This window comes from Agelaius tricolor, unplaced genomic scaffold (genome assembly GCF_023055355.1).
Source record: "Agelaius tricolor isolate 1412-34295 unplaced genomic scaffold, bAgeTri1.0.p SCAF_9, whole genome shotgun sequence".
In the NCBI taxonomy this organism is placed as follows: Eukaryota; Metazoa; Chordata; class Aves; order Passeriformes; family Icteridae; genus Agelaius; species Agelaius tricolor.
Window position 1 is genome coordinate 14,204,547 of NW_027269269.1, and position 17,962 is coordinate 14,222,508.

At 42.1% G+C, this 17,962-nt stretch overlaps 2 protein-coding genes across 2 annotated transcripts in view; both read left to right on the top strand.

Annotated features, from left to right (window-relative positions):
- Positions 1-286: 286 nt before the first annotated feature.
- On the top strand, positions 287-16,931 carry CTSC (cathepsin C). Its single transcript, XM_071432808.1, has 7 exons — positions 287-502; positions 1,466-1,611; positions 9,840-10,006; positions 10,415-10,570; positions 12,585-12,700; positions 15,146-15,277; positions 15,885-16,931. Exons 1-7 carry the CDS (start codon positions 337-339, stop codon positions 16,385-16,387), a joined length of 1,386 nt encoding a protein of 461 aa, XP_071288909.1. The 5' UTR covers positions 287-336; the 3' UTR covers positions 16,388-16,931.
- Positions 16,932-17,166: 235 nt separating this feature from the next.
- RAB38 (RAB38, member RAS oncogene family) overlaps positions 17,167-17,962 on the top strand; it is a 37,133-nt gene continuing 36,337 nt past the window's right edge. Inside the window, exon 1 of the mRNA XM_071432809.1 lies at positions 17,167-17,440. The gene's annotated coding sequence lies outside the window, so the exon portion shown is untranslated. The remainder of the gene's footprint in view (positions 17,441-17,962) is intronic.

Genomic DNA, 17,962 nt, shown 5'->3' on the forward strand with positions numbered 1-17,962 from the left:
TTGCGCTGCTAAACCCATGGCGAACAGGAGGCCCCGTCCTCCAGGGCAGCAAGACGAAGGCTTGCAGTGACACCGGGAACAAGCCCTGTTGGGGACTTGCCGAGGCTTGGGGCTGGGCAGGGGGGCTAGATAGGAGGATGCCCTGTGGGGAGGTAGGTGGGTTTTGGGGAAGGGGATGCCCTTTGGGGAGGTGTAAGCGCTCTGCAGAAGAGGACGACCTTCGGCAAGGACACCCTGTGGGGAGGAGGCCCGGCCGGGGCGGGCCCGGGCCCGGGGGCGGGGAGGCGGCGGCGGCCGGGCGCATTTGAGCAGCGCGGCGGCGGCGGGCGCGGCGCTATGGCGGGCTGGGCGCTGCGGGGCTTGGTGCTGGCGCTGCTGGCGGCGCTGCCCGCGGCCGTGCTGGGCGATACGCCGGCAAACTGCTCCTTCGCCGACCTGCTGGGCGCCTGGGAGCTCCGCGTCTGGCGGGCCGGCGGCCGTCACGGCAACTGCTCGCAGGCGGGTGAGAGCGCGGCGGGCCCGGGCAGCTCCCGCCCCGCGGGGCCGCGGGCGGCCGGGAGGTGCTCCGGGAGCGGGCGGGGGAGCGGCCGCGCTGTTCCCGGAGCCCCCGGAGCCGGCATGGGCGAGGGGAGGCGGCTTCCTGCGCTGCTGCAGTTCCACTTTACTGGTTCTGTTTCTCTGCTGTTCAGATGAGGGCTTGACTAGGCCTCTCCACGGGCCCCATGGCTCATGCCGGCTCGCTGCCCCTCTCTCACGGGTGCCTTCCTGCGAGGTTCTGCCTGCCCGGGCCGGGGATGCTCCCAGCAGGAGAGGGTGGCAGCGCTGGTGACACCTGGGCACCCCCTAAGGGGCTGTCAGGGAAGCCTGACAGCATCCAAACAGATGGAAATATCACTCCCTTCGAGAGGATAATTGTAGTGGGGAGTTACTATTTAATGATCATATGTCAGTGTCATTTTAAAAATAGTCGATGCTTTGCATTTTTCTGTGTCATCTGCTTTTTGATCAGAGGAGACGAGTGGCAGTACTAGCACTGGAGGTGAGGTGCGTGGTAGGGTTGGAGCACTGGTGTGAAGGAGTGTAGGATGGGTGATGCCTCATCCCAGATGTTGTAGGGGAAGAGTTGTCAATGCAGACTCAGTGCCTAAATGACACAGCATCCAACACCTTTGTAGCCCTACAGCAAGTTGTGTTTCAATAAGCTGGTGTGTCCCAATCACAGCTGTTTGGTGCTACTGCTAATAAAATGTGCAGATACTGTGTAGCAGTGGAAAAAATGAGCACGTAGTCCCACTGACAGGTAAGTGGAGGTCCTGAAGTGTCTCGATGCCCTTTTGCAGAAGACTGTATTCAACAAGTGTACTATAGCATCTTCAGGAATAAATGTTACAACATCCTTTATGCATTTTTTGTGTTATTTTTCTCTTCCATACAGTAATCATGCCCTAATGTTTCTTTCTTTTAGGGCCTGTGGAGAAAAAGGTGGTTGTCAATCTTCAGAAGCTAGATGTGGCTCAGGATAGTCTGGGCAATTATGGTTTCTTCACTTTGATTTACAATCAAGGCTTTGAAATTGTGATAAATGACTACAAGTGGTTCGCGTTTTTTAAGGTGAGTTAACCTGGTGTGTTCTACACCACTGGCTGTTGCCAAAATGGCCTGTAGTTAGGCTTCTCTTCAGTCCCTGGGTGCCACAGTTGGGACACTTGATTATCTTTGGCTCTAAGGTTTGCCTGGATTGCTAGATAAAGGATTTCTTTTCGTTTTTGAACATAAGGAAACAGCAATCAGTGGCTGGGTAGGGAGCAGAGAGAGGGAAGAGGTATTCCACACTGGTCATTATCTGAAAAAAATACAGATGCTGCTACTTTCCCTTCTGGGAATGCTTAAAGCAATTGAAGGCCTTCATGAAACTAACTTTCCTGATAGCCTGGATTTTTTTTTTTCTTTTTCTTTTTTTTTTCACTCTGTGGACCCAAGTCAAGTAGCAAATACCATTGCTTTTATCTTTCCTTACAAATGTTATCAAATGCATGGACACTTTAGAGCCATCTATCTTCTTTGATGGAGGATTTCTGGGATATATAAATTTTATTTCAGAATACTACTCTAATATCTAAGGGATCATTCTACTGCCTGTATTTATTCCTTTGGAGTAATACCGTTCTCTTCAGCCCCTGTTAATGCCTTCAGGTCAAGCTGAAAACAGTGATGGTAGGCAGGGATTAGACAGGAGAAAACACTCTTGTTAGGAGTGCTCTGCTGCTGTCCTGATGAGTGGCATGATGAATCTGAAGGGTGATTTGGAGTAATCTCTGCAGGATGGCTTTACTACCTGGAAGACAGATGCTTTGTGCAGCAGGGCTTCTCAGCTGGTGAGTGCAGCCCTGGGCAGGAACAATGAATGTGTTTTTGGTTGTTTCAGGAGGCATGATCTTGTGAGTCAGTAGTAAACATCCAGGCCTTGTCCAAGCACAAAATCTCTGAACTTTGGCTAGTACTAAGGAGGGTGAAGAAATCACTTTTGCTCTAAATTGTCTTTCTGGGAGCCACTGTTGATGGTTTATTTTACAGCAACTATTTTGGAGTCACTGTTTTCAGGTGTTAATAAAAGGAAGTGATCCACTCTTTCAAGAGAACTGGAATCCTTACTGAACAGAAATTCTGTAGAAGGCTCCAGTTTAACTGCAACCTCCTTGCAGGTTCCATCTGTGCTGATTTGGGCTCATGAAAGGGAAAGGACTGTATAGACTTTTTAGCACAACTACCGGGGAAGTTTTTTACATGCTCATTGTTGTAGCTTAACCCCAGTAAAGAGCAAAGCACCACTCAGCCATCAGTGTGTTGTGGGAGTGAATTGGAAGGATAGAAGTGCAAAAACTCATAGGCTGAGATCAAGGTCCTTTAATAGGTAAAGCAAAAGCTGTGTGTTTGTGCAAGCAAAACAAAATGAGGAATTCATTCACTACTTGTCACCAGGATGGCTTGCCACCATAATGAGCAGGTGTTCGGCAATTTCCAGGAAAGCAGGGCTTCACTGTGCACAGCTGTTACATAAGAAGGCAGATGACATGATTCTGAATGTTCCTCTTTTCTCCTTTCCCCAGCTCCTTCCCAATTTCTATGCATGATACTTTTTGGCATGAAACATCTCTTTGGTCAGTTGGGTCAGCTTTCCCAGCTGTGTTTCCTCCCAGTTTCTTATGCACCCCCAGTCTGTCTGCTGTCAGAGCTGTCTGAGGAGCCGATGAGGCCTTGGTGCTGTGTTAGCACTGCTCAGCTAACCTAAAACATCCCTGCATTAAAATCACTCTTTCCTTCAAAATTCTGAAATGTGGCATTATATGAGCCACTGTAAATAAAATGAGCTGTCAAGACCTAGCATACTCTTATAACTGGAAATTTTTGAAATATGAATTCAATCTTTTAAACAAGACAGGGTCTTGTACTTGAGCAGAAGCAAAGTATGAGAGAAAAACACCTGATTGAAACATCTGTATAAGATAGTGAAATTATATTGCCGTGATGTGCATTCCTCATAGGTTTGGCAGGTGATAAAGCAAAGCCTGCAGAGACACTGAAGGGTAATCTAACTGAGCAGAATTACTCTGAAACTTCTCAGGCAGAGACACCTCTGTGAGCTCACCTGCAGTGGGAGGACCTGCCTTAAAAGTTTTTGCTGCCTCCATGAGGACAGCCGAGCACTGTATGCTGTAGTGTTGTCCATGAACTTGGTTTTGAGGGGTCATCTCTGGCAGGGAGAATTCAGCAGTCATTGTTGGACTCATCTGAGGAGAATATACTTGAACTGGCAGACATTTGGGATGATATTTTACACTGAAATACAGAGTTGCTTTACAAGCCAATATGCTTGTAGGCCATAAAAGAGTTGCTGATTATCAAACAAATTCCTGAGTGTGAGGAATTTAATCATAGAAACAGTGTGGCCTGCTCTGGGATATAAATGGATCTGTTAGCTGCCAACTTGAAGACAGCTGAGAGTCATTGAATGCTGCTGCTCTCCATACCTTGTGAAATACATCCCCAAAAGATGAGCACTAAGTCAAGTGACTCATAGGCACTGATGTCATGTATTGCATTGATTTCACGTGTTGCATTGATTTGCAAAAGTACTCTTAAAACAACATACCAACACTGTTGCAGAATAGTTTAAGCTGAAAGGAGCTTCTGGTGGTCATCTGATTCATCTTGCTGCTCAAAACAAAGTCAAATACACTGAGCAGTAGCATACACAATAGCTTGCATTTTGTGGTCATTAAATGTGTCTCAGCCCTTTGTAAGCTGATGGATTAATTCTTAGTTTTGAAGTTGGCTTCAGTATTAAGAAATAGCAAGCTTGTGTGGGTCATTGCTCAGTAATGGGGCAGCATCAACAAGACATATTTAAGTTAAAGACCTCTTTCCTTAAACACCATAGGGAGGATTAGAGCCCAGGTCAGTTACCCTCTCTAATAATTTTGCTGCTGTAAAAAGACCAACAGATTACCAAGATGCAAGTCTATTGCTGAGAACCATGAGGAAATACCACACCACTTACTAAATGCATTTTTTTGCTGCAGACAGCTACTTGCTGTTATTGGGCAACAACATGCAATGTGTCTATCTGCAAAACTCCCAATTTCACAACTGTTAGTGGGCACTTGGAGGGAGGAAGTGGTTCCTTACAAACTGTTTGACCTTGTGACATATTTAGCTATGCATATCTGTTTACTTTTAATCCAGTAAATATTGCATTACATATGAAATAGAAATACAGCAAGTCTGAGATTGAGCAGAGGGAGGATTTACCAGGTACAATGAGCAGCAGTGTTTAAGCCAATACAGTACTTTGTGAGTTTCAGGCATAGAAGTGCCACTTCTGCTAATTGAACCTCCAGTGTGTTTTTTCCTAGTGTTAAAGAATTAAGCTGTTAATTACTGACAGGAATGCTGTGGGCTTGTCTAAGTGGTGACTTTATCAGAGCTGCTGCACTGTGTAGATATAGACACAGCCTGTTTGGCTGTGCATGTTTCAATGAGTTTTTAATAGCTTTTTGTTCCTGTGGTTTACTAAACAGACACCCAGACACCCACTGAAACTTCTGTAGGGTCTCATTGCCTTTACAAGATATTTGTTCTTTCACTTGAGGCCTGTGGGGAAAGGACTTTATACACCAGAGGTATGGATTGGGTGAGCTTATCAATCCTATTTTTTTCCTCAGTTTACTTTAGTGTCTGAAATAAAGATGTTTTAACAGTGTTTTTTTCTAACAATTGTTGTACATACATCTAAAGTTTGCCAAATTGCAGCATCCTACTGCATTCTTGCATTCTGCTTCTAGCACAAACTAAGTTATTTAATGTGTGCTTCTGAAACATCCCTGTACTGAACTTGGATGTGAAGTTAGTGTACTTGCTTTTGGCAGAAGCTTGTTCATGTGCTTCTGCTGGATGATAGAAGGATTTTTTAGGGTTATGCAATATATAAAGCTTTAGTGATTTTTTTTTTTTTTTTACCCCAAGGGATGGCAAAAGAAATAGGAACAGTATAACATAAAAAGCTAGAGTGAGGCTGAAGGGAAAGTGGAGGCCAACTTGTTTCAATTACTTGATGTCTTTGAGGTATTTATTTATTGCTAAGGCTACCACTTTGGACATGAGACAGTCTCATAAGTTTCTCATTGTCCCTTAAGCAAAGTGGTTCTACTTCAGACTCCTGAGATGCTCTTAAGCAAATACCAGAAGTCTGACTTTCTTTTTCACATTGAAGCATTACAACTATTTCAGAAAAAAAAAAAATATATAGATTTTAGAATATTTCACCACTCAAGTTACTAATCTTTTCCAGCCTTGGTGACATCTTTGTCATATCTTTTTCTCTCTTCCCCAGTGCTCCCAAATTTGGTTAAAATCAAGGACTGCTGTTCTGAAACAAACAGAAACAAACTAGAACAGTGACAGCAGTTAATGTTTAAGTTTTCAGGATATGGGAAAAAACCCCAAACTTTTTATTTCATGTTGCTGAAGTAGAAGTGCTAGAGTTGCTAATGTAACTCAATCATCCTGCAAGTCAATTGAAAGTCAGCTTTTAACCTGTCTAATTTGGGCTTGCTCAACTGGTAGTGAGCAACTGCTGCTTTCCTAAAGTGTAAATCTGAAAGCACAAAAGTCAGAATTGCAGAATGTTTCCTGAAGTAAAGAAAATCCATCTGGAGTTGATATTTGCTTGCATTTTATATTGTGTAGCAAGATGCAGTAGTTTTTTCTGGTAACATTATCTACTGTATTTTTGTGTAGTAGGGCAGCTGCAGGTCTGCAGCTCTGTTCTCATTCAGTGTGTGCTTCCCATAGTAAAATGCATAGGCACACTTGTGAACTTTTGAGATAAGTCTCTCCACCAGGTTTAATGTGTAGGGTAGTCCTGCCTCCTGGAACTCAGTTGGCTTATTGCCTAGGCATTGCTTAAATTGAGAACAGTAGATTTCAAAGAGGATGGCATGGCTGCCTCTCTATGTGGCACTGCTGAATTCTCATTAAAATGCTGTGACTAATAAGGTCTTCATCCTTTCTTGCTTTCCTCTTAGGGAGATTAAAGATTTTAAAAAAGCTTTAAACAATTATGATTTTTACTGGGACTAGAATTGAACATACAATTAGATTGTCATGATGACCGACACAGGAAAGGCGTTATTAAAAGGATACTTCACTTGAAAGCTTACCTGGGTTCAGTTACCTAACAGCAAGCTTTTGAAGTTTAGCTACGTGAAGGTTAATGTTGGCGTGGCTTGGCTAAATTTTGGCAGTAGACAAAACCACATGACTTGTCAGGATTGAGAAAAATATGCATTTGAAGTAGAATTAAATTTTTCAAAGCTCAGAATTGGAACTATGAATATAGTTTGGGTGCCTTTCTAAAGGAGTTCTCCTAGATTGGTCAGGTCGCTCGATGGAGTTACTGCTGCAGATTTCACCAGCTGATGAAATTATCACGTGACAGTTGCTGTCATCTTAACTCAAAACTGAAAACCATCTTTAAAGTCTGCCGAGAAACACGTGAGAGCAGTTGTCCAGCAGTTGCTGGTGATCCCAGCTGTATGGCTGTTACCCTCCATGAAGGATGTTGTTCTGGGGTGGGCTCTGTGGATATTTTGGGTACTGTGCTGGCAGCTTCTGCTGAGTCTGACATTGTAATTGATATCCACCTGAGTCAGGTGTTGCTTGTGCAATGGTGCCATGTCCCTGTCATATGACTTGCTGTTAGCTGGGCAGGTGTACTTGTAGTCAGTCCCCTAAAACTGGTACAGTCAAATTTCCTAGATCCTATCTGTCAGTCCTCCACAAGTAGAAATAAGAAATGCTGCATTTCTTAGCAAAGTGGTTTTAGCAATGATTTTATGGTGTACCTTCTGGTAATCAGTGGCCATCATTGTTATGGCACTGATGAGGTTTTTTTAAAGGCTTGTCTGCCACTTGTCTACATCAGCGGTTCTCGATTAAAAGTCGGGGGCGGGGGGGAAGCAATTGTGACCTTATGTAGGTATATTTTCATTTCCTAGATACACTGTTATTTGGAGTTGAAATTCCCTCTATCCAAATGTCATTCATATGTTATGGTCTCAGAGTATCCATGTCCACTTTCCAAAGTCAGTTCAGTAGTAGCTTAGTCTGGCACTCTACAAAAAGGTAGCTACAGAGGACTAGAATTGCTTAATTTTAGTCTTCTACACAGACTGTCTGAAATTGGTTTTTATGTCTTGCTTATATTGAAGCATTGCTACTGGCTGTCTTTTCACCTCCTTTCTAAATTTTGTTGATACATGTGAACTGAAAGAAAAGTGCAAGAAATTCACTACATTCACTTTTCTGAAAGATAAGTTGCACAAATGGTGTGAATGCTATCTTGGTTGTCTCTCAGTGTCTTTAAAAAAGCAATGAATTTTGTCTCTGGAAAGGGAGAGGGATTTCTAGGAGAAAAACACTTTTTTGTTGTTGTTTTTGTTGTTTTAATTTGCTAGTTAGCAGATAACTCATTGTCTTTTTTTCCATGGAGATAAGCCCCAAATCTGTGTTACTTGTTTTAATTCAGAATAACATATTGCAAGGCAGGATTGTGGCAGGAAGCAGGCCTGTTCCTCTGATAATCTTCAAGTTTTCAGATTTAAGGCCTATGTTTGTTGAGAATAGCTGTACTGTTTTAATCTGTGGCAACTTTAAATAGGAAAAACCAGGTATTAATTTCTATGGTCATGTAGAGCCAGAAAAGTGATCTTACAGTAACTTAGATATAAAGTCACTACCTGTTGCTTTTGGAAGTGTCTGAATTTCTAGTTCTGCTGTTGTGAAGAGTGTGTGTCTCAAAAGTCATCTCTGGACCTTGCCCTTGGTATTTGGCCAGGTGTAGTTATTTCCCACATTGCACAATCTTGCACAATAAGATAGGAAGAATAGAACAAGCTCAGCCTTCTAGTGCCCTCACCCTGCTCCAGCCAGCAAACACACTTGCTGGGTGTAGGTGTGTTGCCTCTGCATCCTCCTGACTGGGGACAAAGCACATTCCCATTGTTCCAAAACAGTCAGAGGATTAACCTTTATTCTGCTGATCGATAAACTTAATTATTTTACTGTAAGTTCTCCTTCAGATTTCTCAAAAAACCTCAACATAGACACAAACCTCCCAGTCTCTTTAATTAATCTTATCCCTCTTGGGGCATTTCCATCACTGTAAGCCACCACCTTCTTCAGTAAAGAAGCTGAGCAAACATTTTATTGAAACATAGTTACAGATTCCTGCATTGTACATGTGCAGCTCAAAGAGGATGAGATTTAATGAAATTTTCTTGGACTAGGAAACTTGAATTCTGTATAAGTGATTTTTTTTTTGTGAATAGAAGAGTAAAGTTAAAGGCTTTGTTGCATGGGATTTTCAGGTGCCTTTGTAGTGTAACACAAAACACTAACCTTAAGAGGTGAGTAATGAGCAAAGAGCCCCACACACCCCCACAGTGAGACATTCTGTTGTCAGAGAATTACAAATCCAGAAAATTTATGTAGCTGGGCAAAGCTGGTAACTGTTGTATGAAGACACATTTTGCTGAATATATTACATGTTGCTCTTCAGTGGTAAAATGAAGACTCGTGTGGTTGAATAAGGAAATATTGGGACTTGGGACTCAAGGCTTTAGTGGCAGTCTCTGCTGCAGTCTTTAAATGAGCTGTTCTCGAGGGATCATCATTTCTCACTGGCTCATTTTGATAGTTCCTGTGAAATTGTTCTTGATGCTTTGCCATCACAGCTCAAACCTAAAAAACTGGCTGGAAGTTTCGTCTTTGGTTTTGACTTGTGAAACAATAACAGTGCATAAATAGTACATAAATTTTAAAACAGAAATAGTGCATATCTTCCTGTAAGGTTACTGGATGACAAACTTGCCATTCTCCCTCTGAGTCTTAGTTTCTCAAACTTCCGTGGCAATCCAGAGGTAGTTTGACTGGTCACATATTTGGTATAAGACATCTCAGGGCCTTGAGGAGAAGGTTGAGTACTAAGAGGTCTTTTAAATCTTGCTGAGAAAGTAGCTGTTGGACTGAAATGATTAGCACAGGTTAGTTGATACTGATACGAATGCATACTTTTTTGCTAAAAGTGCAAGTCACAACCCAATTGTCTTTTGCAGCTATTTGGTAAATAGCAGTTTCTTTCGTCTTCTTAACCTCTGGAGTGTGTTTGGCCACTTCCTGTGAAACACAGGCAGGAAGAAGCAGCTGTGAGTGGGTGGGGAACTATGGCTATGCTAACAAATGCATCTGCTCAACACAAGCATAACTTCTTCACATTACAGTACAAAAAGGAAGGCCTGAATGTAACCAGCTATTGCAATGAGACCCTGCCAGGATGGGTGCACGATGTACTTGGCCGCAACTGGGCTTGTTTCATAGGACACAAGATTTCTTCATCTCCATCTGATGTTCATATCAACGAGCTACCTCTCCAGAAGCCTGGGGGAAGGTAAGCAACAGATAAGTTACCTTTTACTGGAATAAAATGTTTCATAACAGTGCTTGAGGTTTAGTTAAAATTGTAAGAAACAATTCCAGTACTGAGGACAAAGTTAATGCCAGTGATAATGTTGGAAATAAACCTGAATGCAGAATAACAGAAGAGGGCTTGCCTGCTGCATCACAGTCTCTTCAGTCTGTGATGAAGCCCTGTTATAAATCTGGCATGTCTAAGGTGGTTTTATTTAGTCTGTCTCAAGTTTCAGAAACCTTGCCTTGATCCAGTAATTCCATGTTTCTTTATCAGTACCTACCGGAAGACACTTCCAGAGTTACATACTGAGTTTAAAGAACACCTTTAGTTTCAATCTCAGTCCTTTTCTTACTGTTTTACTTGGTTGGTTCCTTTTGTTTGCAGACTCTCCCAGAGACGTTATGTGCACAACTTCGACTTTGTAAATGCTATCAATGCTCACCAGAAATCATGGAGAGCGACAAGATATGAGGAGTATGAGAATTTTGCCCTGGAAGAACTAACTAAAAGAGCAGGGGGTCTCTATTCCAGAGCTTCAAGGTAATAAGACACTGTTCTGCAACAAACCCCACTGTGCCAAGAGTCTGCTTGTATTTGTCCTGGCTCTTAGGTGTGCTTAGTTCAGATGTTTAATCAAGTTTCAAGGCCTTCCAGTTCTTGTTCATGGGATGCAAACATATTTTTCATTTGAATGATTATTCTGAGCCTCTGCTGTCTCAAGCAGTTGGGACAATTAGAGTCACCTACCCTTTAGTCTTGCTCAGTAACTCACTGCTGAACTCATATATGCAGGGAAGCAGTTACCATCTCAGTGCAGTCTCAGTTATCATTTCACTGTCCTGTCTGCTCATCAGCTGCTTGCCATAGTCAGGAGTTTCTGCTTGTGCTTCATCTTGGTTCTGCTAGTTCATAATTGCAGTTGTAAAGCTGTGAACTGCTTTCTGCTCCTAAACATGAATATCAAAGATTTCTGAGAGAATTCCCTGGTTACTTTGATAATTTGCCACGCCTGCAACAAGAGTCCTCTAGCAGGAGTAGAGTGTCTCAGTGAAGAAGCATGAAAGTAACTCTGAGAATACCTTCAGGGTCTTGCAGATCACTTAGCTGAGAGTGGTAATGGGGATGGGTACATCATGTGCTACACAATTTGAGAACTAGGGTTTAGAGATTCCTTTCTTTATAGCTGTCTTAGAATCTTCATAGTTCTGCTTTTTCAGCTCTTGGTATTTCTGTGAGTAGGAATGGTACTTTTCCTAACTGCGGCAATTGTATGTTTGTTGAAGAAGGTCCTATTGTAGAATAAAAATGCTGATTTGCATGGGAATATCATGCAGATGTATAGATAAAGTCACCTTGTAGATGATCTTAAATACAGTAACCTATTTGAAAGCTCTCTTCCACCCATGCAGTACCATGACAGTATTTTGTTGACCCTCTTGGGCATTCAAAACAGCCCCCAGAGTCTGGTGTTTGTGAATGGCACTTAGGACAAGTATCAGGTTATGTGAAGGTTGAATGCAGGAAACTCTTGTTTTGCTGATAGGAGCATCACTTGACTGCAGGTAGTAGATGAGGACAGGTAATATTCGATACCTCTTCAAAAGTCACAGTAAAAACTTGCCCCAGAGAAGTCTCCAGGGCAGGTGGGTTAGTGAATTGTCAGTGTAAGCCATGCCTGTGCCTGAAGTGAAACTGTAGTTGCTGTCAGTGCATGCTGCCAAGGCAAAATGGTTTCTGCAGTCAGATATTCTACATACTTTGTAATTGCAGTAAAATAACTGTTGTAGAACTGTGTTGCTATAATCTCTGAGAGTTACCTCAGCATGTCAGATCGGTGCAAAAGTACTTGATCTCAGCAGCTCATGGATGTTAAGGAAACTCCCCCATTGGACCACCCAGGAGCCACTCTGGCTGTCGCACTCACACCATCTGAGCTGGGACCGAGACCCCTTTGCAGCCGCATCCCACACTCACAGTCATACCAGCATTCCTTACCTGCTTGATGCCAGGGTTCCAATAGCAGAGGCTCAGATGTCCAGATCTTTAAAATAATTTGATCTTGGTGCAGTAACTAAATAGTAGAACAACAGTTCGTACTGGGTCCCTCTGAGGAGGGACCCCAAGCAAAGGAGCCCCTGGGCTTTTAACCCCCAGCCTGAAGTGTGAAAAGTCTGGGGTCCTTTCTGAGTGTCCTGTTACCTGGCTGGGTCACAGGTCCCTGCTCCCTTTGTTATACAAAAGGATTTTGCCACCCAGAGCTCTTTGAAGCTCACACTGCAGCTTGCCAACTGAACTACCTGTCCTGAATGTATTCCTCAACAGTGTATAAGTTAATAATATAGTTCCCTCAGGGAGCAGTTTGAGTAGGTCTTGAATCCTGCTCAAGCTTATCTCTTCATATTGACACCCACTCAGTTTAGATGGAGACTATTTTAAATTGCATAGTGTGAAGCAAGTCCAGCTAGTAGAAGCCAAAGATGAAAACTGAGTGTTACGTAATTGTTTCCTTGCCTACAGTGGGATATGTTTTTCAAAAATATTTTCTCCTCTTTAGACCAAAGCCTGCACCTCTAACACCTGAGTTACTCAAGAAAATTTCAAGCTTGCCAGAATCCTGGGACTGGAGAAATGTTAATGGTGTCAATTATGTCAGCCCTGTTCGGAATCAAGGTAGAAATGAATAAATAAAACCTCTGAATTCAACGTTTTAGAGTTCCTTTGATGTAGTTTGTAATTTGCTGCTAACCAGAAGGTTTTGCCTAGTGTCTTGCAGCTGACAGGTTGCACTTTTATTGTGAATAACCTGTGGAAACTGGGTGGAGTCCTGGCTAACAATGCTGTACTGAAATAGGTGGTGGTACTGGCTTTGTCCAGATAGCGCTGACTTGCTGGAGAGAAAGCCTATTACCACAGTACCCTGCATAAACACAGCTGTCAGGTTTTGTTCAAACAATCTTAGCCATGGTTTTCTGCACACTAACTGATGTACATTTAATTTTTTCCCTGATTTCGTTTGATGGCAAATTATCATGTAGCTTTATTGAATAAACCCATGAAAATTGTTTATAGTCCCTCCAAATCTTATCACCCTGATAAATTCGGATGTTACTTAACTGGCTAGTTGCAAGTGGAGATATTAGTCACTATGAAAATTTCAGATAATGATAAATATAAAATACTGGTAAGAACTTAGAAGGATACCATGCAATCAATGTGTTGATTCTGTAGGGAGTGTTTATAGCACTGTGGTATGAGATGCCTAAATTATATGTTTATATAATGGAGGCCAGGAGTAAGCTCCATTAATGTGTCCCTTCCCCGTGCCACCATAAACTTGCATCTACTGGTAGCTATGTGGTGGCAGCTTTTGGGGGAAAGAAGCATAACATTAGCATGGTGGGAAAGGGATGACTTAAATCACCAATCCCTCATTTATGACTTAGTTATTCTGACAAATTCTGCCAGCTGTACTCCTGGTAGCAGAAGCAGCATAGAAAGGTTTATAGAATTTCTAGCTATGTGGAAGCACTGGAAGATGGCAACAGGAAATTATATCATCCTCTGTATGTGTGAGTCCTGTACTTTCTCTTGGTGTGAACTATGAATTTCCCAAGGGCTCTTTTATCTTCCAAACAACTGAACACTCAGTTCCATACTTACCTTTCTCTGTGGTGTTGCTTCAAAGTTTCTCTAAATGAGAACTAGTCTGCTGTTTCCAATAAAAGAGCTTCCTACACTTTTTATGTAATCTGAGGGTCCATGCTGAGTATGCTAAATGTCTGTGGAACATGCATTCTGCTCCATCAAATTAGAATTTTAGCTTTAAGGCTTTAAAAAAAACCAAACAAAACCTACAAAAGAGGTCATTTTGTGGATTTTATAAATACCACTGTGGTAACATGAAAAGAAATTTAGCAGCCAGTCCAGCAGAGTTCAGACTGAAATGGTTGAGTGAATTGTATTTTTTATGTTTTTGCACACATAATGCAACAGTGTTCTACAGTGTGGCCCATCTCAGATGCTGCGACATGTGATACAGTGAGTGGGAGGCATCTTTCACTGCTTCACTTTGCCCTGCTGGGAAAAGAGTGTTCCTGTTCAGGCTGATTTTGTCCCTTCAGAGGTGCATCCACCTGAGTGAAGGTGCAATTTCACGAAGTCTTGCTGTTGTAATAGCTCCGCTTTTATACGCCTACACAGTTCAAGAGAAAGTATTTTGTTTTGTTCCTCAAGGCTCCCACATTTTCATAGCTCTGAAATATTTGACTTTCCCACCGTCAGGAAACAAAAGGAAATCAGGCACCTTGATGACAATCAGTAGATAAAATAGGATCTCATCCAAGTAATTGTTCTTCCTGTGAGGTTTGTCATTCCATTTCCAAAGTCTTTAATGAGTGAAAGGAAGGTCCTAGAGAGTGCAGAGGTCTAAAGCTAGAAGCAATACTAAATTTTGATGCAAAAGTAAGGAGACTTAACTGTCTGTCAGGAAGCAGAAGGGAAATTAAGGTGCTTCTGAAAAGAGAGTGTACAATTACATGCCCTTGGGAAGCAAGGAGCGGGGATGAATCCATTATATTAAACATGCTATTTATACCACTATTTTCTTAAAAGTCAGTTATTTTAGAGGAAGCTGTAGAGGTGGAATATTTTTTTCAACTGGAAATTACGGGACTAAATCCATTGGTAGGTTGAAATAAGAACAATATTGTCAGCATTCACTTCAAATAGCTCATTGCCCCATAGCATATGTGCTCCATAAAAGGTAGATAGAGCCTTCTCAGCCCTGCTAATGTGGTCCCTGAAGGTTCATTCTGAAGGAGTAGAGTAATTGGATAGCTCTTAAGTGCTACTGCTGAAAAACACTAGAACAGTACTTTGCCTCTTATTCTTGAAAATAAGCTCGGTGTTCCTTGAGAAGTTGTTAGAAGTGGGTTTTGAATTGCATGCATGAAAGCTAAATGAAGATTTAAAGTTTTTGCTCTATTGATGTTCAAGTTCTAATCACTGTCTAGTAGGTTTTAACTCTTTTCAGTGGACTTTAGGAATAGATGTACCTGATGGCAGGTGACTAGCCTTGTTTATGTTACTGACTGCTCCTTTTTCTCCCCTCCTCAGGCTCATGTGGCAGCTGTTACGCATTTTCCTCCATGGGCATGCTGGAGGCAAGGATACGTATCCTCACAAATAACACTCAGAAACCAGTCTTCAGCCCCCAGCAGGTTGTGTCTTGCAGCCAGTATTCTCAGGGTAAGGATGATGGTGTATATAAAGGCACCTTTCAAGTAATGACAATGCTGGAGAAGGAGCAGGAAGTTTGAAAACTTCCATCCCTTCCCCATCAAGTTACTTTTTCCATAAAACCTTTTCATACATATCACTGTGAGATGGGAAATATCTAAGGAGTAAGGTTCAAAATGGAGCTGATTACAATGCTTACCTAGAAGGAATGGAACTAAATATTCTCCCAGTGGTATATTCAGAGGGAGGGGAAATGAGCAAAAGCAATGACTAAAGCTTTCTAGAGGACTCTGTCCTTGTTAGGACAGATCCTTGTACTGCATGTAACTAGCTGTTATTTCTGACAGGAATTGTCAGGATGAGGAAAGGTCCAAGTATTAGTGCTCCCAATATAACTCCCAGAGATGTGATTTTTGCCCGAGTGTTTCAGAAAGCTGACTGTAACTAACTGGAGTACTAGAATGATCTGGGTCACTGATGTATGTTCAATACTGTATCTGAAAGAATTATGAAAGATTTAAGTGGGAGAGTCTCCCACCACAAATAAGAGAATTTCAAAGGGAAGAAGCACTTTTTTGGTTTATTTTGTTGTTTGTTTTTTTTTTTTTTTTATAAGGTTGTGATGGTGGCTTCCCATATCTCATTGGTGGAAAGTATGTCCAAGACTTTGGTGTGGTGGAAGAGGACTGCTTCCCTTACACAGCCCAAGACTCTCCGTGCCTTTTCAAGCGAAGCTGTTACCACTACTACACATCTGAGTACCACTATGTTGGTGGTTTCTATGGAGGCTGCAATGAAGCCCTGATGAAACTTGAGCTTGTTATGCATGGCCCAATGGCTGTTGCCTTCGAGGTTTATAACGATTTCATGCTTTATAAAGAGGGGATCTACCATCACACCGGGCTGCGGGATGATTTAAATCCTTTTGAATTGACCAATCATGCTGTTTTACTGGTGGGCTATGGTAAAGATCCAGAAAGTGGTGAGAAATTCTGGATTGTGAAGAACAGCTGGGGCACCTCATGGGGAGAAGATGGCTACTTCAGAATCCGCCGTGGCACTGATGAATGTGCAATTGAAAGCATTGCAGTGGCTGCAACTCCTATTCCAAAGTTATAATGTAAATGTCTTCATCCAGTGCCTTGTCCTGAGCCACGAGAACGCACTGATGGTTGAAAATTCTGGTTAAAATCTGTTCCCTGGCTTGAAAAGGCAGCTTTAAGGAATTTTTCAACAATAGAACAGTTTCCATATGTGAGAAGATGAAAACTATTAAATCTGCCTTGTGCACTGGAGGCTTCCTCTCAAGTCTGACAGTAGATCACCCAGAAGGGCTGTTTTGGCAACAGTGGTGATTAGTTACTCATCATTGGATGTACCTTCAATTACCAGTTGCATTTTTTTCCATGGGCAATCTTGACCTTCAAATCTGAGGGAAGTGTCTGCTATGATAGTTTGTAACTGCTTTGAAGGGACACTGTAGTGCCTTACTTCTCAGAAATCAGGAAGTCACTGCAATTTGAAACATAAATGTGTATTGGGTAGGAAATGAGCAATTATGCCGATGAAAATAAAATTCTAAAGCTCTAAGTGTTCTGCGAAAACTGCATGTCAAATCTTTATGACAATAAAAATCAATTCTATGTTTCAGGCTGTTACTAAATGTTCTACTTCTGGATTTTATTGCTGTGCTTCACAATTGATCATTTCAGAGTTCAATAAAGAACACCCCACTCCTATAGGAGTTTGTATTTGTGGAAGAAATTAGTTCTTTTGGTGAACTGTCTGAGTTTTGAGCTTCCTGTCAAGAACTTTTTACTTCAGCAGAAGCTGGTGTGAAAGAAGGATGAGAGGGCAGAAGAGCTAGTAAAATCTTCCATGTGAAGCTGAGATTATCACAGCAGCATCAAGCAAGTTGTCCAGAAGTGCAGTAGTCCTTGCTGTGGATGTAGAACAATTCATTGACTAAATTTGCTAACTCCCCAGTAATCCTGTTTAAATCCTTTCTGTTAATCTGTTGCTCTATTTCTTTCAAATATACAAGGTAGAAACATAGGGTTGAGAGGAGGGATTGAAACACTTGGAATTAACCATTTCTCAGCAGCAACACAGTACTTTGTCGGAGCAAACTGGTCTTTGCTGTTCACCTGAGGAAACAAAAATGGCATAAAGGTGAGTGCCAGTTTCATACATGGAAGCTAACTTCTTTCGTAACCTTCTGTTAAAATGTGACCAAAGTCATTTGGTATTTTTCTGTGTGAAATACAGTCTCATGGGTGGTTTTTCTAGGTGTAGGGAAATTTATAAAATGGAGAAAAATGGAACAGTTTCCTGTAATCAAACTATCCCATTTAACTTACAAGGGAAAACTTACTTTTTATTTCAGTAGCAGAATTTCACAAGAAATCCTGGATTCTAGTTTGCTGAAGTTGAGAGGCAGAAAAAGGCTTCATGGTTTTTTTCAATCCCCTCCCAAAAAATATTAAGCCTGGTCCATGGCAAGTTGAACACAAGTCTGCAGTGCCCTTGGAGCCGGGAGGGGTTCTGGGGTGCATCAGGCACAGCATGGCCAGCTGGGCAAGGGAGGGGATTGTCCCACTCTACACTGCACTGGGGCGGCCTCATCTTGAGTGCTGGGGCAGTTTTGGGTGCCAAAATAGAAAAACGACTGTCTGGAGGGCTATTATAAAAAGG

Excerpts from the sequence above, each read along its gene's own strand:
- CTSC (XM_071432808.1), top strand. The coding sequence starts at position 337 with ATGGCGGGCTGGGCGCTGCGGGGCTTGGTGCTGGCGCTGCTGGCGGCG. Across the intron at positions 1,612-9,839 it reads AGTGGTTCGCGTTTTTTAAG|TACAAAAAGGAAGGCCTGAA; the intron begins GTGAGTTAACCT and ends TTCACATTACAG. Across the intron at positions 12,701-15,145 it reads CAGCCCTGTTCGGAATCAAG|GCTCATGTGGCAGCTGTTAC; the intron begins GTAGAAATGAAT and ends TCCCCTCCTCAG.